Genomic DNA, 24,256 nt, shown 5'->3' with positions numbered 1-24,256 from the left:
TTATAAAAGGCAGGCGTTTGTTCAATCTTACCTCCTCCTTGTATTTGAATTTCTAGAGAGCCATTGACATAAGTACAATCTTTAAGTTTTTGAGCAGAACTAACACTATCAATAACAGCACCATCACAGACTATAAAGAAAAAAATATTAAATAATTAACTAAAAAGCTCTAAAATAAATGCAAGTTGTGCAAACATATGAGCAAAATAAAACAGCACAATCATAGGATGTACAATAAAAAAAGTGTGCTAAGTAAATGTGAGTAATGTTGTTACCTCCAATACCATATTTTTTTTACTCTTCTAATAAATTAATTTATATTTTGTACTCTTTAACAAACAAAATTCTATTTCATCTCAGTTAAATTGAAACAAAGGAAGTCATTAATTCAATAAAAAGATATTTTTTCATTTATCTACTTAACAATATGCCTTCATGAGACACTTTCTATTATGTTTCATTATGACCATTGAGTAATTAAGGCTATGTAGGTGTTTAAAAAAACTCAATTTGTTTACAACAAGGTTTATTTTAGAAAAGCTTTTTCAGTGATAATTTTTTAAAAGCTAAACTTTCTCACTTTCAACTAAAAGGTTCTTAGAAGCCTATTTGTATTAGCAATTGAATATTATATATTGACTTTGAAAAACTTCCTTTAGAAAAAGGATTAAATTAATCTCTAACAAAATGTTTTGGGAATTCTCTTAAAAGAAAATTTTTCTATGCATTTGGACTGACTTCTCTTCGAAGCAACTTTTTAGATAAAAAAATATTTGGAATGGTGAATTACAGGAAAAAGGGAGTAATAACCACCTTCTATTAATTGTTAATTTTATTTGCTGGTGTAACTATCAAATGTTTAAAAATGAATGACTATTATCAAAAGATAAAAACATTTTCATTAAAAAAATTGCACCATTTTCATCACAATATGCAAAATGATTTCCTCAACAGCTTTTAACATTTAGATGCTCCCCAACCTAAATTTCTAAATTTACATATTATACTTTGTTTTGTATTCGTTGATAATTTTTCAAATATTTCTCAAAATTTTATTTACATTATTCATCAGACGATGATAAAGATAGTAAAAAAAGTAAACTTGAAAGCTTCAGAGAAATACTTTTAATTGAAGCAACGCAGTAAACAAGCCATGCAGGTTTTTCTGAACCATATGAACTCTGAAGCACAAAGAAATTTAAAAAGAAATAATAAGTAAAGGGAAAATAAATATAGATATCTATTTTTAAATTAACTACAATTGTAATTTGAAATAGAATCAGCTGTTGTAGATTATTTTATTTCAAGTTGTTAGATCACATTAGATGAAAGAGAGAAATAAAAAATTGTGAAACTACAGAATTCTACCATACAAGATTTGTTATTGGATTTGCTGAAAATAATAAATAAGCATATGATCCCTAAATACATCACCATAAAAATTTAACAGTGAAAAATTTAATTAAGTATTTTTATAACCAAATGAGTAAATTCCTAAAAATTTTGAAACAATGATTCATGTAGGTAAGACTATAAACTTGAATCTTGTATATCGGTGTAGAATGGATTCCTAAGTTATTATTAATTAAAACAATTAATTCTTCAAATTTGCATTTATATTCATAGAAATGGGATTTTCTGGTAAAAAAAAAAGAAATATCAGGACAAAATATTTTTTATTAAGGAACCCTGTATCAAGAAATTAATATAATTATTAACTACATCATTTCATTTAAAAATTGCAAAATAATTTTTATTGCATGACAAACTGTTTGAAAAATTAAGTTATAATTGCATTACAGAATAACTACATTAAGATTTTGAGTACTTTATCTAGATCTTTTTGCCATATAATTATTATTTTTTTCTTTTTTTGCCTTACAACATTTGCAATTCAATGGAAATTTGTCAACCGAGGAAAATTGTATATATTCCCATTCAATGCTAGGAGGGATTAATTTTCAGTTTCACATATGATTTCAGAATAATATTTTTAAGTAATCGGATTTTTCTGCTAATACTTTATTCATACATACTACTTTATTTCAGATAAGTTAAAAATGTGGTATTGTTAATAGGAATTATCAAAACTAACCCCTTCATTAATCCTAATTTCAATTTCTGATTAATCAGTAAATATCTTGGAATACTAATACAATTTAAACTTGTTACTTTGATGATACCACAAAAATTTGCAAAAATTATAATACAATTAAAAAAATAATAACACAATAACAATACAATTATAAAAAATAAAATAGGTAAAATTATAATACTATTTGTCCAATAGAACAAGCACACAAATTCTGTTAAAGTGATAATGTTTTTAAAAAATATTTTCAACTAAGAATTTTTTAATAAAATTATTGAGTTAAGATAAAATGGTATAATAAACAAGTTTCTAATACATTTTATAAGTTTTTTCACCACCTTTCAGATAATATTCCCAAGTATCATATTATGCATTGAAAAAATTTTGAAGAAAAGAATATTTTTGTTTCCTTTTTTTAGTGCAATACAATATTTCTAAAATAAGAGATAAAGTGAGGCTAACTTTTAGGGCATTGTCCTTTACACTTTTTACATTCATGCTTATTCGTCTTGCTTTCAGAGTAACCTTGAGGGCATTGAGGTAAACATTGACCCTGGAATGGTTTCCAATAAATATCCTGAGTGTCATGTGAAATGGAGAGCTTGTTTCTCGTTTTTTTGCATTTATTTTCTTCAATACACCTTCTACCTAAGTACTGAAAGAAAAATTAAAAATATTTACATTAAAAAAGTATACTTTTTTTTCAAATGAACTTCATTTAAAAATTGAAATACCAGTGGTCTGTCCAGGTGAAATTTACTACCGTACCTTCACAAATTCAACTTTAGGAAAAACGGTAGTTTCACAAAATACAGTCAATTCGGCATAACTCGAAGTACAATAGCTCGAATATTACTATAACTCGATTTTTTTATGAGGTCCCAACCCTTTTATCTTCAATTTCATGTTAATTATTCTCGATTACTCGAATTTTACTCCCTTTAACTCGATTTTTTAAAAAAAAGATTACTGGATCTTTTAAAGCAAGAAAAAAAAACCTAGGAGCTGATATCTTGCCCCTTCCTTTGCAATACAGGCGCAATAGACTACACACAATAGACTCAACTGGTCAGAACAAGTTTAGTCAGAGTGAGAGAAAGGGATTCGTAACACCTGTAGCCCCTGTGGCGCACACCTGTATCTTATCTAAATTGTGCTGATTATTTTGCTTATGTCTAAAGGTTAATTTTTAATTATGCACTGCAACATAGGGATAAGGGGTTTGCATAAATAGTAAGAATATTTTCTGCAATCTATTACCCATACCCTTATTATTTTTTTAAAACACAAGTATTTAAAAAACTAATGATTCTTAACTTAACTTAAACTCTTAATTGCAGTAATGATTTTTAGATATGACATAAGCATAGCTTTTATCACCTGTATCGCTTGTCAGCAAAAATTATTCCTCAGAGGAACTTATATAATATTCCCCCAGGGAAAACAGAATTAATTATATTTTATATATTATATTTTAAAAACACTTTTTTGCATTCTTCATAAATAAATGTGTTCATGTCAAACTAATAATAACTTCATTTTAGAAGTTGTGATTATATAATTGCAACATAATGATTTCTATAATTTTTGTAAAAATTTTTTTTTTTAAAAGCTGAACGATAAAATCCCTAACTAATGATGAGAAAAAGGTGCATACCTTAAATGTGTTAGGTGGACATTGCTTCATACATTTTCTGTTATAAACCACATGACGACAAGCTATGCATTCATCAGCTAGTTGTCCGTTGCATCCTCCTAAACACTCCTGATGACAACACTGATGTTTTGTTGAGCAAGTTAAATTTTGATATTCACAGTCTACACCACAAACTAGAAAACATAATGAATTATTCTGTTAAAAACATACATTTATAAACTTTATTTATAAAATTTATAAACTTTACAACATGAACATTTAAAAAAATAAATTACGCCTGCTCTTTGAAATTTAATGGTGGAAAAACGTTATTTTTAAGAGGTAAATTTAAGTGCAAATTCTGAAATCAATTTAGAAATGTAGCCAAAAGCATCAGTAAGAATCGCTTTTATTTCTGAATGTTTCAGCAAAAAATTTCTTTAACATGATTCTGATTAGGTGACATTACCATTAAAAAAATTCTTTATTTTTGATAGCTGAATTACTTTAATAAAAAAAAAATTTTTTTAAAAATAAATAAATAAATTTGATGGTGTTGGTGCCGCAGAATAATCCCAAAGAAAGGACGGAGTAAAGAATTGGGGTCTAAAACCGTTGTGACCTGTTGTTGTAAAACCGTAACACAATAAATAACACAATTAGTGCTTTGAACAGGCAACACATGTATACACAAACATAATCTTTATATTTCTAATTAGTGTAACTTAATAAGATTACAAATTTAAAAAACAACTTCTGACTTTATTTCAGTAATATAAGGTCAGGTGAAGTAAAGTGGGTATATGTTTTAAAAAAAACCCATCTATTTTCTGCTTTTAAATTGAGATAATTCATTTAATATTTTTAGAAACATTTACTGGGATTGAGGCAAACATTTTTATTTCAGTTTCAGTAACTGATAAAAAAATTCATGTTCATCATCAACGTTATTCAGTATGCTAGTTTTAAGCTGTTAATAAACTTTCTTCTTATATCATTACAAACTGGCAAAAACTGCTTATTTTAGTTCAAACTGGTTGAGGAACATCTAAAGAATATCTACATAGAAATTTGAGAAAAAATTTCAAAATTCTATTTATTATGAATTGTTTTCTGAGATTAAGAGGTTATATGGTTAGGCTTAGCTAAGTGTTGTATTATGGATGGTGTTTTCTACCCAAGGGAACGCTGCAAGCTCCATACAGCCTATACTTCCTGGTTACTGTTTCTGGTGTATTTTAAAGCCATTTGGCTCACAACGTGATCATTGTGTTTTGAGATTCTTGCAAACGTGGTATTTGATTACATATTACTTGTGCTTACAATGCTAACAACACTTGTGTTTACAATGCTAAAGGCGCTAACACTAACGTAAGATGGTGCACAGCTTGCAACAAGAACAATCAGTTATTGGCGATTACAACGCTCGAATACGCCATCTGGGGAGAGACCGGTTTCATGCATTTGGCCCTTCTCCCCTTCCTCTTACCAACCACTGAAGATATTTTACGTCAGCATTGTGGTCGGTGTGGAATTCGTATCGACCAGCCATCGCTGGGATTCGAACTTAGTTCACCTCATTGGAAGGCGAATGCTCTATCTCCCACCAATTAATTAGCATATTTAAGATTAACTTTTTTGAACCATACTCAGGGCCGGATTAACCTATAGGCACACTAGGCACGTGCCTAGGGACTACGAAAAACTTGGGAGAAAAAAAATTTTTGACAAAAATAATTTAGCTTTAAAAACAACAAGTGTATTTTGCACAAAATTATGAAGATACAAATAAAAATATAATATTTTTCGGTAATAAATTATTTTGCATAATCTTATGATCTAATATAATACTTTTTTGTGATTTTTGGATTCTTGGAAGGAGAAAGATCTTTCTCCTTCTGCATTTGATCCAAGAATCGACTAATATATTCTTAATGCAATGTGAACGTTAGGAAAAGTATTCACAAGTTTATCTTTAATTTGAGCCTTCAACATTTCTTGTGCAGATTTATGTTCATACAAATTTGAAAATAGTAAAAATTCATCTACAAAGTTTTCCTCTAAATCGGATGAGTAAATTTTCACCAAATTTTGCGCTTCTAGTTTAATCTCAGATTCTGACAAATTTTTGTGAACAAGAAAACCAAAATTATCGTACAAATCACTGTAAGCTTTACGCCCTTTAGTCATTTCTGAAATTAATACTTCTAAAATGGCGTAATACGTTCCTGACAAAACGTGACTAACATTTTATTAAAATAGTATTAAATCATTTTTTTTCTATTAGTAAACATTTAACCTACCTTGCAAATTTATTTATAAATAATGTCAAAAGATTTACTTTTGACAATGTTAATTTCCTTCACTGAGTTATCATAGTAGTATCATGAAAACTATGAAGCTATTTGTAGTATAATTATTTCTTGTAATTAATCTTACTATCAATTTCACTGTTTTCTTTGCTGGTTTGTTGTTGTATTGTTGACGAGAAGTGTTTACCTTTACATAGTTATTGATCGAACTAATCATAATGGTACGTATTATCGATATCAACTGCAATATCGGCAGTATGTCGGTATTGCAGATAAAGTTCGATAAACAAATTTTTAAATTAAAATCCACATTAATAAAAATGTTAAAAAAAATATGCAAGAAAATTTTAGCATATATTTTGAAAAGAGGGGAGGAGTGGGGGAAGGAGGGAAGGGCCTCGAAAACGGCTGTGCCTAGGGCCCACGAAAGGTATAATCCGGCTCTGACCATACTTATAGCATGTTATACGTGAAAAGATCATTAGATCAAAAATTAATCAAGTGCCCAGTTTTACATTTTGCACACTGCACGTTGATCAACTTACCATCTACAAACATACACGTTGATCTCACTCAGCATGAGACACTGCTAATTTCATTATTTTTACTTTACAGCAACTCTTAAACTTCAACGTAACCCAAGATCACAGAAGAAAATTCTCTTCTTTACTTCAAAATATTTTTAACAAACAAATCAGAATGAACTTAGATCTTCAAAACTAAACTGCAATTTCCATATTAAAAAAAATTGACAAAAATTTCCTCTTGCTCTATTTTAGAATAGAAGTTATAATTATTTAAAATAAATAAATAAAAAGATAAAAGTTAAGGTCAAACCTTTTTGACACGCATGAGAATTCCAACACAACTTCTGCTGGCGATGAGTTTTAGAGCTGCTGCTAACATGACAATCCATTTCAGGACAAGTATTCGGACACTGTTCATGAGCTTTATTATCTTTGATGAAATGACCGTTGCGACCAGCTTTTGCAATCAAATCCCAATCGATGGTATCCACATAACACAAATGAGCGTTTTTTTCAATGCGAACAGATCCACGCAAGATCGTTGTTAAGCTTGTGAGTCCAACATCAAGTATGGCACGAAGTTCATAGATAACAAGTGCATAGTTATGAAACAGTACATCACCCCTGATGACCGTCAAATTTGGAAAGAGTTTAGATAATGACTGAAGGCCTTGCACCCTGTACAAGAGGAGGTAACCCGTAATTTCTTTGAGCTTTGGAAAAGTCATGTTTTCAAAGTCTTTGCTTTCTGCGTTGTCGATAAGAAGAATTTGTACAGAACCTTCCACGACAGAACAGTTTTCTAGTTTACTAAAAGATGACACTGAGTTCCGTATGTCCACGTCTAGACAGACTGGAAAAGAATTTAAAAAAACAATTGTCAACACAGAAAATTATTTCATATAAAAAAATAATAACATTGGAGCAATCAAAAATAGTAAATAAGATATTTTGAAGAAAATATAGTTCATACCCTACATTGACATCCAGAAGTAATTTAAAAACGTAAGGTTAGAAAAAGTCAGTTCTGACATACTAGAGTAAAACATAGAGTTTCAAACTGTGGAAAAATTTTTTTAACAAAAAACCGAAATGCAAACAAATTATGAAAGGATTCCTTAGAATTATGGGAAAGTTATCCTGCCATAACTTGTTTGCATTTTTCGATATTTTGAAAATATATTTTCAACCTTTGAAACTTCATGGTTATCTCTAGGTTTGTCTGAATTCACTCGTCTCTTAATTTTAAATATTAATGCACCCCAATGGAGATTAAAGCAGAATTTGCGATGAAAAGTATCTCCCGCGCTATAGCGTCCTAGAGAACGCAGGATCGCATTGCTCTTTCATCTATAAAGGTAATTTTAAAAAAAATGGAAAAAGTGAATTTAGGTAAGTCTAAATTAAACCATGACATTACAAATGCTGCTTTGTTTTCTTCAAAATATCAAAATGCAAACAAATTATGGCAGGATAACTGAAGACTACGCAGTGACGAAAGTAATCCTGTCATAATTTGTATGCAATTTTATATTCTGAAGGAAAAAAAATTTCAGCATTTGAAATTTCACGGGTTTGAAGTTTACCTATACTCAGTTTTCTCTAAACTTTACAATACTAATAAAAGTGAACAAAGCCTCATTAAGCGTACACGGGGCCCTAGGCCATTAAAATTTTTGGGGCCCTTAGCTAAAAAAATTTTCTCGTATATTTTTTATTTATTCAAATATAAAAGTATTTATATGTCTTCTCATTTAAGAAAGCATATTTAAAATTAAAATAAATAATAATAAATTAAATTTTACTTCATTTTATTAACTTAGAACTAAAAATAATCATAACATTTTGAAAAAATTTGAACAATTATTGTTTCTCTTAATTTTCCTAAATTTATTTTCAAAAAATCCATTTAAAGGGGGCCCCTAATCATTGGGGGCTCCAGGCCATGGCCTAGTCTGGCCTAATGGGTAATCCAGCCCTGAAGGTGAAAGAGAATTTCTCCCATCATATAGCATCCTCTTAAGGGTGTTCTAAAGCAGTGTTCCCCAACCCCCGGTCCGCGGACCGGTACCTGGATCAAATGGTACCGGGCCGCCCATTTCACTGAAACTGAATTTAAATTCCTAGGTTTATACCACAAATTAAAAATATCTGTGTTCCATTAAAATTTTATTTATTTAAAAAAAAAGGGCCCCCGAGGCAATGACATAAATTTTTAAATATTTGTAATGTATCATTGTCTTCGATTACCCCAGATGGAACCGTCATATTGCAAAGAAACAAGCTCAGGGTTCTCAATTAAATAACTTTATATTTATTTTTAGCGTAACTGTATTTTATTTTGAATGCGTGTTTAAATACAATTACATTAAAATTAATAAATCAAAATAATCTAAAATGTAAACAATCAATGTCCCCCACTCAGTGGGCCGCGGTAAAATTATCAAACGTTGACAGGTCCGCGGTGATAAAGAGGTTGGGGAACACTGTTCTAAAGCAATACCGGAGTAAACGAGAATTTATGTTGACAATATGTGTCTCCCCAATTTCCAACGTTAATCTATGATGAATTATATGTACTTAAATTCGCGATTAATTACGCCACTAATTAAAAGTCAGAATACTTTTTTTTTTCAATAATTTAGAAAAAGTTTCCCTTAAAAATACGCTTTCAACGAATTAAAAAAAAACAATCAAATATATTTGTGACTTAATAGGGAATTTCAATACATAAAATTAACTCTCTATACATTATAATGGCGATTGCTATATGGAAGAAGTAGAATTTGAATCTAGGACACCTTTAGTATCAGAATGTTAATTTTGCTACTTTTAGAAAGCTAAGTTAATGCTCAGATTTATTATTATCTGTCGAAAGAATTTAGTTATAAAATGAAGCGCTGTTACGGATTACATAACTTAAATTATGATGGAGACTTATGGTTAAAAGAAAAGAAACTTTTAAGAAGATTTAGATGGAGGGAGGACTCCATCTCTGTTTTACATAGTAAGTTCGTTTTATAAAATATATATATATATATATATAATTATATTTTATATATTAATATAGCTCTTTTTAAACTATATTTTTTAGTTTAACTATTTCAACTGAAAAAATTGTTACTGCTTCGAATATTTACATTACTTTTGAATTGACTTCAAACTGACCACACTAGCAACGCAGTTATCATGTCTATTTTGTGATGAAAAAGTGGTTGAATGCAAAATTATTACACATCAAGCACAAATTTTGAAGCAAAATCTAGTCAAGTCTTTAGCACGGAAACAACGTTCTAGTATCACTTAAATATTTTGCAATTTGTAACAAGTATATTTTTCATATAAATCGGCTTAAATCACAATATCATGAGAACTCGTAAGCCAAAATTTGCACAGGTTGCGACACCTTTTCGGTCAAAACATCAAAACATACTTTGAATAATGAAATTCCTCTGCAAATTTTAGTCATTCAATTAAACGTATATATAATCACTTTTTCATAAAAATCAATAGCACATTTGTAGATTTAGGTCATTGCCCGGTATTCCTTACAGTAATGTCTTTTTTTAAGGTTAAGGGTTTTTGCTTGATTATACTTACCAATTCGTTGATACATTTAATCTTAATTCTAATGTGTATGACAATTTCTTCTTCTTCTTTTTTTTTTTTTAAATATTCGGCGATTTCTTTTTGAAAATTCCCACTCATATCGAGAACCGTAAGAAAAATGTTAAATCATAATTAATTTTAATTGCGACTAATCACAACTAAATTTTAATTTTAAGAAAATTATTATTGTCCATACTCTAATAAAAAAAATACGATATATTAAAAAAAATCTTTTCACATAATTTTGCTGTTAGAGTAAAATCAAAACTAATGCAGCCTTGTTTTGGCATGATAATCAATTAGCCAATTTAAAAACAGAAACCTTCCATCATTAACGCAATTTCCGCAATTTGACGAACACAACTCTCCGAAAGGGAAAGTGTTTGGGGCGTAGGCGCAAGCATAAAGTACTATCTTACGTAATTTGTTCTTCATAATAAATAGGCCAAATTCATAATAAATAAAAACCAAGACTATTTTATCAGGGTAGCTACGAGTACAAGCAGGAGGGGAAAAAAACTACATTTTTCCAGGCAGATTTCATCTAATTTCTCTGATTTTTGTAAACGGTGACAAATATTTTAACTTTTCAGTTATGCCGTATTCTTATGCAAAAAATATGTTACAAAACACTTATACTTGAAAGTTGAAAATAAAGATTGAGTTGAAAATAATTTAAGTTGAGTTGAAAATAAAGATTCATTTATTTACTTATTTGAGAAAATTTTTAAGACTCTTTTTTAGAAAAACAAATACTGGACTTTCACGTACTTTAAACTCAAATTCATTTCCTTCGATTTTTTGGGTTTTTAATTGAATTACCTAAAATTTCTCTGATTTATAAAAATTTTAGGACTTCTATTTATTCCGTAGCCATTCTGTTTATAAGCCATTCTACTTCATTCATTTCCCTCGATTTTTTGGGTTTTTAATTGAATTACCTAAAATTTCTCTGATTTATAAAAATTTTAGGACTTCCATTTATTCCGTAGCCATTCTGTTTATAAACCATTCTACTTCAATCATTTCCCTCGATTTTTTGGGTTTTTAATTGAATTACCTAAAATTTCTCTGATTTATAAAACTTTTAGGACTTCTACTTATTCCGTAGCCATTCTGTTTGTAAGCCATTCTACTTCATTCATTTCCCTCGATTTTTTGGGTTTTTAATTAAATTACCTAAAATTTCTCTGATTTACAAAAATTTTAGGACTTCTATTTATTCCGTAGCCATTCTCTTTATAAACGAGGTTTAACTAGTTTAAACTTCTAACACGTCATTTGTCTCTGATCTATTTTTTTTCTTGGTTACCTTGCAATAAATAATTTACCTTTACCTAAATTTACTATTGGCAGTGTCAAATCCTTGGAAATGTGTCAGTTCTTGTTATTGTAAGTTAAGAATAGAATAAAAACATGATCTAAAAATAAAATAGAAAACGAACGTTCTCATTCGCTTAGGATGGAGTCATGTTTTTAAAGAGAAGGAGAAAAAAAAAAGAGAGAGAAATAGTTAACAATACGATAATCAAATGAAGTTTTTATTTATTATGGATCAATTGCTTGATTGTTTATCTTTATTTTTGAAGAAGAAAAAAATACACCAGGGGTTATTACTTTTGGTATAAGGTTATGGTTCTGTAAAAATATCAAAAATCATAAGAAACCGAAGTTTTCAAGGAGTTATTATTTTAAAATGATGAAATAAATACGTCATCAGTTGGCCATCGAAAAGTTCCGCGAAGATTTGTTGGTTTTAAAGAAGTCTTGTGAAGTGTCCGTTTTAACGATTAAGAAAATTGTGCCGTTCTTTAACGGTTCTAAATTTCTCATAAGTTGACTCCAAAATAAATAATTAAAGTTAATTACAAAATTTAGATAATTTTTTTTTACAAGGTATGAAAAAAGGAGAGCTCATTTAAGTATTTATTAATTAGTTACGAGCACAGAACACGAAATTTTACGCACACAGTAATTATTTAAAAAAAAAAAATTTAGTTTAAGTGTCCGTATTAAATTAAGTGTCCGTTTAATGCAAATACCCAATTATATAGATAATTTATATGTAATATACTTCATAATTTTTACAATAAACACCTGCAGCATTCATCGCCCGACTCCTTAAAATTAATCAGTAAAAACACTTTTCAAACATGCATATAAATTTTTTAATAATTTTTAGAAAAGAGAAATTCTTGATCTTATAAATATTACATTGTACAATTTAAAAATATATTTGTGAATTAGAGCAGTTTTAAAATATAATAGTAACTAATTAAATGAAAATGTATATAAATTTAAAATAAACTAGCATTTTCATAAGGTTGTGTCAACGGTTATTTATTTTTTCTATTCATTGCTGAAAACGAGAGTAACTTTTCCTATTCGGTAAAGTAAGTATTTCACAATGACACTCTGCTTTTAAGTATTTAAGTTATTTGCTTATTTATTTTCAATATTCTTTACTTTGGTAGCGTCCCAAATGTTATAAAGTCACTAATGCTATGTAATCACTGTAAAGTGACCCCGCCCCCCCCCCAAAAAATTAGTTTTCCTTGAAATTCTTTGCTGAATCAACTTAAAATTGTCTAATACTCAATGACATACTCATTTTTATTCTTAATTTACTGTTTGCTAAGAAAATTTGGATTTGTAACTTTTGCCCTCTTAATTAAATTACAAATTTAAAATAATGTAAAATAAAGATTTCATTTCGTTTGGTATATAAAAACTTATACGCCTGCAACTTGCATTTTGTCTTAAATTTGATTGCTAAACATATTTTTCTTGGAACCAAAATTAATTAAAATTTGTCTACACTTCTTCAAACATGATGCGAAAAATAATAAATTTAAAAGAGAGGGGGAAAAAAACATGATTTATTTATTTATTTTCTGTTTACATTTTCAAAAACTATCAAACAAAAAAAATGAGCACGAAGTAAAAAATAATTTTTATTTATATTTAATAAGAAATAAAAATATGAAATGCAGAAGAAAATAAGATTCTATTTAAAAATCGTTTGAAAGCAATAAAATAATAATGAAGCTTCTAGCTAGACAAACGATAAATGAATCTTTCTGATAACCTTTCTATGTTAGACGCCGACCATGATATTGTTTACAACTTTTGAAACGAAACGGCAACCCACCTTTTCCTCCCTCTAGCGGCAGCAACTTGAAAGTAGGTCACTGGGCTTTTTACTCAATTCAAAGATCAAGTTCTTCTACCGCCAATCGGCGAACAAGGGAAGTATATTTTATTTGCAGAATAATAATATCTGCTTTCCTCCTCGTCGCGGAGTTTATTTCCCAGACGGAGAGAAAACAAAAAATTTCACTGAGAGCAAATGATTATTTTTATGACTTTCGTCTCAGAAACTGAAATATCAACAGCTTAGAACATATAAATCTAAATGATGTAATATTTGAAGCATTTTCTTACAAAAATACCCTACCTTGCCTTTTTATCAAAATTTAAAACTATGAAAAAATATCTAATAGTCTCGAAAGAAAAAATAAAATTATTTTTTATTTAACTCAAAAATAAAAAAACGTTTATGAGTGAAATAGAAAATGAAATAATTTAGAATCGTAAAAGAAGAGTAATTTTTTTCCCCTACCTTAGTTATATGCGCTATTCCAGGAAACTGATTTTTTCCGTAATAATTATTTATTATTTACTGAAACATAAAACTTGTAACTTAGAAGAAAAAAAAGGCAAAAGCCAATTTAACTTCAATTTTGGAGTATCTCATCAATTAATTATCTTTTTTTCTTATATTTATATTTTATGAACATAAATATACTATTTTTTCCACATAAAGATATATCTATCCCTTCTCCATTAAAAAAACCTACAACAATTTCGCAGTAAGTTATCAATATATCGTCGGTGAGCTTTTAAATCTGGACATAGCTCGGAAAAGCGCGTTTTCGAAAATGGGCATAGCTCAAAATGAACGTTTACAAATATGGACACAGCACGAAATGCGTGTTTTCGAAAATGGACATAGCTCGAAACGCTCGTTTACGAAAATGGACATAGATAATTACAAAAATGGACATAGACTTAAATTTCGCGTTAAGAAAATGTACATAGCGTTTAATTTCGTTTTTTACACCACAGTTGGGCGCCGATTACAGTACTCGATTACATCTGTAAATGATTACAGATAATTATTACTATAATTCACTACTTGTAATTGCAATTACAGATAATTACGATTATCTGAATGGATCTAGATATCAGTACAAGTAATCAGAATAACATATGGTCATGAATAGTTGCAATAACATCAAAAAACGATTACAGGTAATTATACCTTCCAGTAATTAAAACATGATTACAGATAATCATAATTACACTTAATCTTGATTATAAGTAATTAACGTATACGAATCCATTATAAATTCCAATTATGATATATATGATAGGAGATACATTTAAAGTACAATATAGATAGAAAGTATGCATGCATACGCATTGTAGGTATGTAGAGTGCGCAAAAAAAAACGGACTATCCCGAATAACTTTTGATCTTATGATCGGATTTTCACTTCTAGTATTCAATCTTAATGTTATGAGGTGGAACGTCAAATATACTAATTTATTATTGCAGACGATATTTTAAGTTATGAAATCAGAAACAAATACATACTTTCTCAGAAAAAAACATACTCCCCCCCCCCGACAGATCTGGATTTCTGACTCCTAAGATATAAGGGCTAGCTGCAATTTAGGGAATATGGTCCCCAAATAGTTTGGTCAGAAGAGCGGTCCAAAGTTTGAACCCCTTGATGTTAATTTTACTTTTTACACATTTCGCCATATCTCGAGAACTTTTAAAGTAAAATGAAAAACTTTTGCAGAAAATTTTAAAAATAGTTTGTCCAAAAATAATTTTATGCAAAAATTAAATTTCATTAGATATTTATTATTTTATTTAATAATAGTGGGAACACTTATGAATTAAAATACAAACGATTTTTGCACATAATTTTAAAGAATGTAATTTTACATATAAAGACACAAAGTTTGAACAAAATAGGTTGAATAGTTCCTGAGAAATCGAATTTTAAATATACGACTTCTTTAAAATTCTAGTTCTCAGGAGCTATTGAACCGATTTTGCTCAAAATTTTTATATTGCTACGTAAAATTACATAATTTAAAATGATGTAAAAAATTGCAAACAAAAATTTATCAAGTCGTTTGCTTTAATGACACAAAAATTTTTCAAATCGCTTAAAAAGTTCTCGAGATATGGCGAAATATGCAAAAAGTAAAATTAACATTAAGAGATCCAAATTTTGAAACGCTCTCCTGACCAAACTATTGGAACCACATTTTACAAATTGTGGCTACTCCCTGTATTTTAAGGGTTAAAAATACGAACCTCTCGAAAAAAGGTATGTTTCTTCAGAGAAAGGATGCTTTTGTGTCTGATTTCGTAACTTAAAATATCGTCTGCTCTTATAACTTAGCGTATTTGAGGTCACCATTTCCATTTGATTCCCATGAGGTCGCGTGTCCATTTTCGAAAACGCGCATTTCGAGCTATGTCCATTTTTGTAAAAGTACAAAAAAAAAGTCTATGGATTACTTTGGAATTCCAAAAGTCTAATTATTTTTGTAAGATACGTACGTGATTTAGATATGGTTTAACGTTTTAGATTAAGGAAAATACCGTTATCTAACTTATTAAAGTTTTTGAACACATATAATATATTTTAAAATTTAAAAGTAAGCATGTACAAATTCGCTGTAATTTCAGCTTTCTCAGCTTTTTTTTTTTTCAGATAAAATAACAGTACAATAATTAAAATAATTTTTGTATATGATTTAATATTTAAAATTATTAAAATATATTATTTAAGAATAAACATAATCAATTAATTAATGTAATCATATTATTTAAAAAAATAATATATTTTATTTGAGATTGCAAGAAAAAGAATTATAGTTCAATAAATAAAATGAAAGAAACATTCTCCGAAAATTTTTTTCAAAATATTGAAAATTCGTCGTAAAAACATTTCCGAGTACTTTCTTTTATTTTAAGAATAAAGCTTAAACAAAATTTATTCATTAATGATGATCGTAAAATTTTATTTCAAATAAAGAATTTTTTAATTTTATTTTTAAGTATTATGTTATAAAACTGAGAAATTCAGCTATCAATCACAGAATGAATGAAGATTATTATTATATAGCCTTCTAGCAGAGTATAAAGGAGTAAATCTGTAGCACTATATAAATATAAATCCAAATTAGTCTACGACCTCAACAAAGTCAGTCAAAGATTATTATTGAAAAAATTCAGTTTTATCTCAGAAATGTGTAAAATTAGCATGTAAGATAAGGCCCTAATAAATAAAAACTTTATGTTGTTTAAATTTAAGTTGAGTTTAACACAACAATACCAAAAAATGTAATTTGGACACAAAAACACGTGTCGCATCAAGCTTGAAGAATTTTCTTTTCTTTTTAAATTTTCAAATTCCTACATATTTACTTTATATACAATATTCTTTTATCGAAAGTTCATCAAAATAATTTTTTATTCTAATAAAGATAAATAATTAAAAAATAGAAACTTTCAACAGCTCAAAATTTTTACATGTTTTAAGCATAAGCAAAATAAGTAGTAAGACTGAATCTAAAAGATCTCAATTTAAACTGAATAATAACAAATTTAAACAAAACATTATAAGCCCAATAGTCAAAGCAAACGTAATAGTCATTATAAAAACACGTTTTAAACATTAACGGAATATGCACAGAACATTTTAATTTTCAAATGAATGAACAGAATTGACACAGATAAATATCTAAAAATTAAATGGTAATAGAAAAAGCAAAATAGTAACGAATGTTTTAATAATAACAGAATAAACAAAACATAATCAATCGTGTGTTGAATATTTCGCGCTATGTTCTTGTACTGTCAGTAAAACAAATTGTTTTTAAGATTAATCTTTCGTGTTTTGAAAATAAAAATAGTCAATTAATTTCCCTCCACTTACATTTGCATGCTTAAAAATTTTTAAAGATATTGCAATTTCTCTTTCTTTTAAAGAAAGTTTCTTTATTTGTCAGAGAAAAGGACAAATTTGTAGTCTTTTGGAATTCGAAATCTTTCAATTAAATTATTGATTTATTTGTAATTCGTTGTAACAATATATGCTAGTAAAAAAAAAAACTTCCAATTCTATATGAATTGTAAGTTGGAACCATCAGACTCGAACTTTTTATCTTCCTTATTTAGCAGTACATTTTTATGCTAGTTTGGTTCTGACACTAGGTTTCAATCGAATATCGACTCACATTTGTTACCTGAAGACCAAAAATTCCTGATAAATTTTGAAATCATCGTTTTTGAAGGCTACAACAGGATTCTGTGAACATAATTTACGAAGCATTGATTGCGTTTGTTGTAGAAAACCATTTATTCCAATATTTCTACTAAAAACAAGGTTTGAAAGGTATCCATTAAACACCCAATCATCTAAATGTCCTTTAGACTTGATGCAATTTAAGCAAGACTTTCTGGAATTCTTAGATAAAATGTCCTATAGACCTGATGCAATTAATTTCAAGCAAGAATTTCTGGAATTCTTAGATAAAATGTCCTATAGACCTGATGCAATTTCAAGCAAGAATTTCTGGAATTCTTAGATAAAATGTCTTATAGACCTGATGCAATTTCAAGCAAGAATTTCTGGAATTCTTAGATAAAATGTCCTATAGACCTGATGCAATTTCAGGCAAGAATTTCTGGAATTCTTAGATAAAATGTCTTATAGACCTGATACAATTTCAAGCAAGAATTTCTGGAATTCTTAGATAAAATGTCCTACAGACCTGATGCAATTTCAAGCAAGAATTTCTGGAATTCTTAGATAAGTTGTTTGATGTTTGAAGTCAAAGTTATCTCAGAAAACTTTTCTGAATTCTTTTGACCTGTTATATTGGAGAGTAGATTTGTGCCTCAGTAAATAACAGCAAAGTTTAAATTTAAGAAAGACCTCGACCTTTAAGACTTGACCTCGAATGAATTTTTTTCCACAGAACTTAATTGAAAAAGCACTGTTAACGCACTTATGCAATTGGCAGCAGTAAGTTGATTCGTCATCGAATCAATAAGATATATTGGTTCTCACGACATATTTATATGTAAATAAGACAATAAAAAACTACAACACACTAGAAAGATTTTATCGACCGGAAAGAGCTTGGAAGCACTGTTGTGGTACGTAGTTGTTGCACTCAAAGACTGACTTAAAAGTGGATATTAGGCGATGTTCGCACATTTCGCAAAAGTGCAAGAAGCAGCAGATTAATCCAGCGATAGGATTATCCTAAAGCGGTAGTGAGGATGTTATTGTTTACGGAAGGTAAATGTATAAAACTTTTTTTCTGAATGTGAGGAGTTGGATGTAAATCAAAATTGAAAACAACACAAACGACGATGAGTACCAATTACTGGAAGCTTGTATGTGTGTTGTTTGTTGCACAGACGAACACTGCTGTTACATACTAAAATTTATCAAGGAATAATCTTTAAATGACGACAAAGAACTGAAAAAGAGAAAATGCAAGGGGAAAAAAAAAATTTTGCAGTCCAATCAAGAAGGGATTTTAAATAAAACCAAGACACTGTCGTCATGCTTTACGATACGATTTGTAGCATTAAGGAAATTTAAAAAAATATTAAAACTTTCTTTTTTCAATTCAGTTAAATTCAAATAAAAACACATCGCTTTTGAAATGACTTATCCGAGATTTTGATAAAAACTTATTTTAATTTTGAGCCAGTTGCCTTCACCAGTTAATAAATAGTCCACATTAAAAAAAGAAAGGAAATGCTTTCTGCGTCTGCCTGTGCGTCTCTTGTGTAACTCCAGAACTGTTTATGGTCATGAAATTTGGACAGCGGATACCATTCGATTCTAGAGATTTTACGATAATTTTAATTAGTTTATTACATTATATTGTTGCTTGTTAGAAAACGAATTGTTCATAGGATAAGTAGCACGAGTGGTTGGATACACATTTTAGATGATACTGGACACACATTTTAGATGATACTGGACACACATTTTAGATGATTCATCCTTTCAATTATTTAAAAGATAACATGTATTTGATCAAAAAGCAGTCTCAATGGGAGTTTACTGCAAGTTCTTTATTAACATTATTTTTCTTTCATTCATTATTCTAGGACCAATATTCCAATATTTTTCGGCTGTGAACCTATTTTTCGGCTGGAAACCAAAGTGATAGAGCTTATTTTGGCGAAATCCCAATATTTAATGAAAAAATTTCATCAGCAGGTGTGAATATATAAATTAACAAAAGTCTAATAATTATTTTGAAAATAAACATGTAATGATCTAAATTTTATGAATTATTTTCTAAATATTTAGTGGATAAATGAAGAAAAATTTTTTCATCATATCGTTTTTCCGATAATAATCTTAAGATTGGTTTTCATGCCAGGCAGTTGAATTCGCAGGCCTGGAGCGGTACCTAGTTGAGTTCTTAATTTGATTTTAATACATCATACCTGCCAACTCTTCCGGATTTTCCGGAAGATTTTATTTTCATATTTAAAGTGGTAGCAATACTCAGGTTATTCCAATTAACTTTTTGAATTATAATGATAATAATAAATGAGTTTGACCACCACTACATATAAATAATTACAATAAATATATGAAAGCATAATAATCCTTGCGCAAGCGAATTTCAACGGGATCAAAATATAAATATATTTTTGAGTCAGATTGTTTTTCGTTTATTGTTTTACAACCACTCTGAAAATCCATTCTCGGAAAAAGTGAAAGTTGGCAGGTATGTAATACATGCATAAACTGAATATTAATTAACTGAAATATGGTTAAAAACGAAAAAGGAAACAAAAAAAAAAAAAAACATAGAGAATGGTTATCAGAAAAACATACTTATTCATTTTCGATTTTTTTTTTAATTCGATTCGAAGTACTAATGGAATTTATCATCAATGAATATCCTTTTCATAATTCATTTATTATGTTGTTAGAAAAAACATTGTTTCGAAATTTCTTCTCCCACAAGCGATTAAATTTAATAATTTCATAAAAATAACGGAAATATTAAATAATAATGGACAAAAAAAATTTTCTAACTCTCGGAATCCCTGCATGGAACTCTAGGGCTCCTGGGAACACAATTTTGAAAAATAAAAGAAGGCAGGGCAAAATCACCGAATAAGCATAATGAAAAGCTAACTATTTTTGTTTATTACAACGCTTTCAAAACATATTTCGATTAAAACTAAATATTGTAAAGACAACTGTGATTAAAATTTTAAAAAAATTAAAGAATGTATTTAAGAGGAATTTAACAGGAAATTTGCTTAATTGTGGTAAATCTTAACTATCATGCTTTTCAACAAAAGCATCATATTCTGTGCCAAATAATACTGAGTATAGTCAATCTCTATTTTGATAAGATCCTACTTCTAAAATATTGCTTTTGTTTAAAGAAATAACCATTAGTGTAAAGTAACCAGGAAAGAAAGAAATTATTCTACTACTACTACTACTAATTATAATAATAAAAACAATAATAATAATAATTGTATCGAAAAATTTTAAGTTTATGTAGTGTCAATCATATTTACATTTTTTTTTATACTCTGTACGAAGACAGAGCATTCAGCTAGTTAAAAAATAAAATAGGAAAGATAAAGTACAGTGAAAAAATAAAATAAAATAGGAAAGATAAAGTACAGTGAATCCCTCAGGAAAGTCCTCCTCTAAATAGACTAAGAATTTTTTTTCCATAGACTGTACTATTCTGGTGAGACCATCAAAACCTCTCCAATCGTCCTGGCAAACCTCAGCACCAAATGCGAAAAAGGTCAAATAAAGAAACACGAAAAAGTATCAAAACAAATAAGTAGATTCAAATGTATTCAGAATATTTGTGAGAGCGTGGCTCTTATTTAGAGAGCTCTTTTTAACGAAGAGATCGACAACCTCATGCTGTAGTCAGAATGCACTAAAGACGATGCTATCAAATGATTTATTTTTAGAGTTGAAAGTTAAATTAGAAAGGAAAAAAATTATTTAGTAAAAACTAAGCATTTCAAACAAACAAATCTCTTCTCTAAATGAAAGCTAAATAATGCTACCGGAAGCTAAAATGAAAGTTAGCAAATTTTTATAATATCAAATTAAATACAAACTTAAAACAAAACAAAAAATAGTTGTTTAGGGGCCGTTCAAAAAGTACGTACATCCCGAGGGGGGGGGGATTTGCTATTTTGTACGGTTTTGTACGATGGGGAGGGGGGGAGGTATTATACAAAGTACGTACATTATAAGCATACACCAAATTTAAATTTGACTTTTTCCTACACACTCCTTAAATAAATATTTAATTTTATTTAAAACATAATTATTTTAATTTTTATGAAACAGGGGGGTAGACTAATAAAATGTAGGTACTCTAAGGGGGGGGGGAGTAAGACCTTATGTACGGTAATGTACGAAAAGGGGAGAGGGGGTTAAAATTTCTCCATTTTTGTGTACGTACTTTTTGAACGGCCCCTTTATTTAAAATAGTTCTATCATTCATAATTGGTAAATTTGTTTTTACATATAATTACATCAGTAGGGGTCATTTTTATTGATGTTAAATTTTATTCATCGATCTGGTTTTCATGACGCCAACACAAGTGGCATTTCCGCGCCAAGAAAATGACACTGAGTAAAATTAAAATCGCTTGCGAAAAATCATGTACCTTCGATATCATTCTGAAGTCAATGGAGGTATCCCCATAAGAACAACCTCCATTAACAATCATTTTTCTATGGAACAGAGAATGGTCGCCCCCGTGAGGTCTCACTGTATTACAAAATCAGGGAATTGAAATAATATTTTTTGGATCGCCACCAGTTAATATTCTAGAAGTTAAACTTAAATTTCTGACATTCCAGTAAGGGTCATTAAGCGTTCATTAATTAATTCTCTCCGCTGTATCTGCAGTGCAGAAGACGCGTTTCAAGTTGATACCGGTTTTTTTAGAGTAAAGAGTTGACATTCGATCCATTCATCACACATAATCGAATCTCCGAGAAAAATATATTCTTAGTCCAACCAGTTCAAGCCGGCTAATGTAGAAAAAAAAAATAATCAATAGAATACGGACATATGAAGACGCAAATTGTAAACATGTTTTATGATCAACATAATTTCTGAAAATTTCCTAAAGTAGCTTGCGTGTTGGCATTGGGGCTGTCATAAAATTAGAGGATTGCCAATAATGCAGAAGAATTAACCATTTGCACTGGAAAGACAAACAATGCGCTTCTAGATGTTTTTTTGTCATAAAATCGCCACAATGACGGGTTGCACATGTCGGCAGGCAATTATCACACAAATAAAAAATAATAATAAAAATTTTTTCCGATTTCTATAAAGCAGCAGTTTCCTATTTTTTTCGGCTACAGAACCATAAATAATTAACCTTCTTTCGATGGAAATTGGACTTTATTAATTAGGTTTATTAAAGTAATAGTGAACGTTTTATTCTATAAAAGACTGTTTTTAAAATATTTAATTACAGAAATGAAGATTTTTCGCCGCTTTATCATTAATAATCTTAAATTAGGTCTTATCTCCAAGAGATAAATTTGCAGTCCTTGCGCTAATCCAGTCTAGTTATAAATTTGTTTTTAGTGTATAAACATAAGGCTGAAAATAAGCCGAAACATAACAGAAGCTGCAATGAGTAAAATAAGCCGAATTATGGTTTACTTCGAGATGAGAACTTAAAATATCTGCTATAAATGTTGAAAATGGTTATTACGGGGAACTTAACTAAAGAATTTATTTTATTTTGATTTTGAAAGCTCAAAAGGAAATACAAATGAAATATTTTATAAATGCTTGTTCTTTTTATAATTTATTCAATGTATTGTAATTAGAAATATTATATTTTCTTTTTAAAAAATGCCATTTCTATTTCATTGGCATTTGACTTGAAATAATTTCATCAAGGCAAACGAAAAATTAAATAGATCATGAATTATAGGTTGTATCTCATTATGATCAGTGGTTTCAAAACTCATCACTGGTTTAAAAAAAAAGTACTAACTCGCGGAACCTTTTTTTCCACGGAACCATAGGATTCCGCGAAACACCATTCGGGAACCACTGCTACAAGGCACCGAACACTTAACGCCGAGCTTTAAAGTTGCAGTCGACATTTTGGCAAGCGTATGTGTGAATTTAGTAAAGAGAAGTCGTATTAATTGTGATCGTACTAAAGTTAAGATTTACAATCAATTAAAAGTGGATGATAAGGTATAAAATATTGCAGCAGACATGTACAGTGCGCAAAAAATTAATGAAATAAATAACAATAATAATAATAACAAACACCCTGAATAACTTTTGACCTATAGATCGGATAATTGCGAGCTATAATTCAAAGTCGTTCAATGACCGAATTAATAAATGTAGACTGTAATATAAGTTACGTAACCCGACAGAAAAACTTATATTCTCTGAAGAAACTTAACTTTTTTTTTTCTTTCTGGATGGATTAGGATTCTTGACACTTCTCAAGTTTTTAACATGAGAAGTAGCCGAAATTTGAAAAATATAGTTCTAGTATATTATACCATATCCATTACCTATTTTTTTTTAAACACTAGATTGCCTAAGGAAGTCATTTTGACTGCTTTTAATTTCAATTAGAAAAACAATGATGCATATAATGACACAATTTCTTAGAATTTTGTACAACATATAATTTTTTTATTGTTAATATTTACTAATAACTCGTTATATAACTGTAAATAATACAAAAAATATTAAAAATTAATTTTAAACAAATTTCTTTACACATTATTTATTCTTTTACAATCCAGTCATTTTGATTGCTTTTGGGCAATATAGGTATATACTAGAGTGCCTGTATTGAAAAAAGTGATGACAATATCCAAGAGCGCATGCGCTGCCGTCATATTTTTGTCCAATGGGGGTTGCCAGATGATACACCGAAATTAGCGCCACTCGCTCA

General features: G+C 29.0%; 1 protein-coding gene across 3 annotated transcripts in view; it reads right to left on the bottom strand.

The window, feature by feature from the left end:
* LOC107443324 (insulin-like peptide receptor) overlaps positions 1-24,256 on the bottom strand; it is a 148,041-nt gene that overhangs the window by 40,985 nt on the left and 82,800 nt on the right. For all 3 annotated transcript variants that reach the window (XM_087167820.1, XM_016057149.4, XM_087167821.1), the window contains 4 exons: positions 6,878-7,420; positions 3,750-3,922; positions 2,555-2,747; positions 32-130 (listed from right to left, as the gene is read on the bottom strand). In XM_087167820.1, the coding sequence (XP_087023946.1) occupies positions 32-130; positions 2,555-2,747; positions 3,750-3,922; positions 6,878-7,420 (1,008 nt within the window). The remainder of the gene's footprint in view (positions 1-31; positions 131-2,554; positions 2,748-3,749; positions 3,923-6,877; positions 7,421-24,256) is intronic.

Source organism: Parasteatoda tepidariorum, chromosome 7, assembly GCF_982258835.1.
Source record: "Parasteatoda tepidariorum strain Cologne lab strain chromosome 7, Ptep-v5.0, whole genome shotgun sequence".
Taxonomy (NCBI): Eukaryota; Metazoa; Arthropoda; class Arachnida; order Araneae; family Theridiidae; genus Parasteatoda; species Parasteatoda tepidariorum.
The sequence above is the reverse complement of the archived record's forward strand: the minus strand, read 5'-3'. Positions and strand labels throughout refer to the sequence as shown.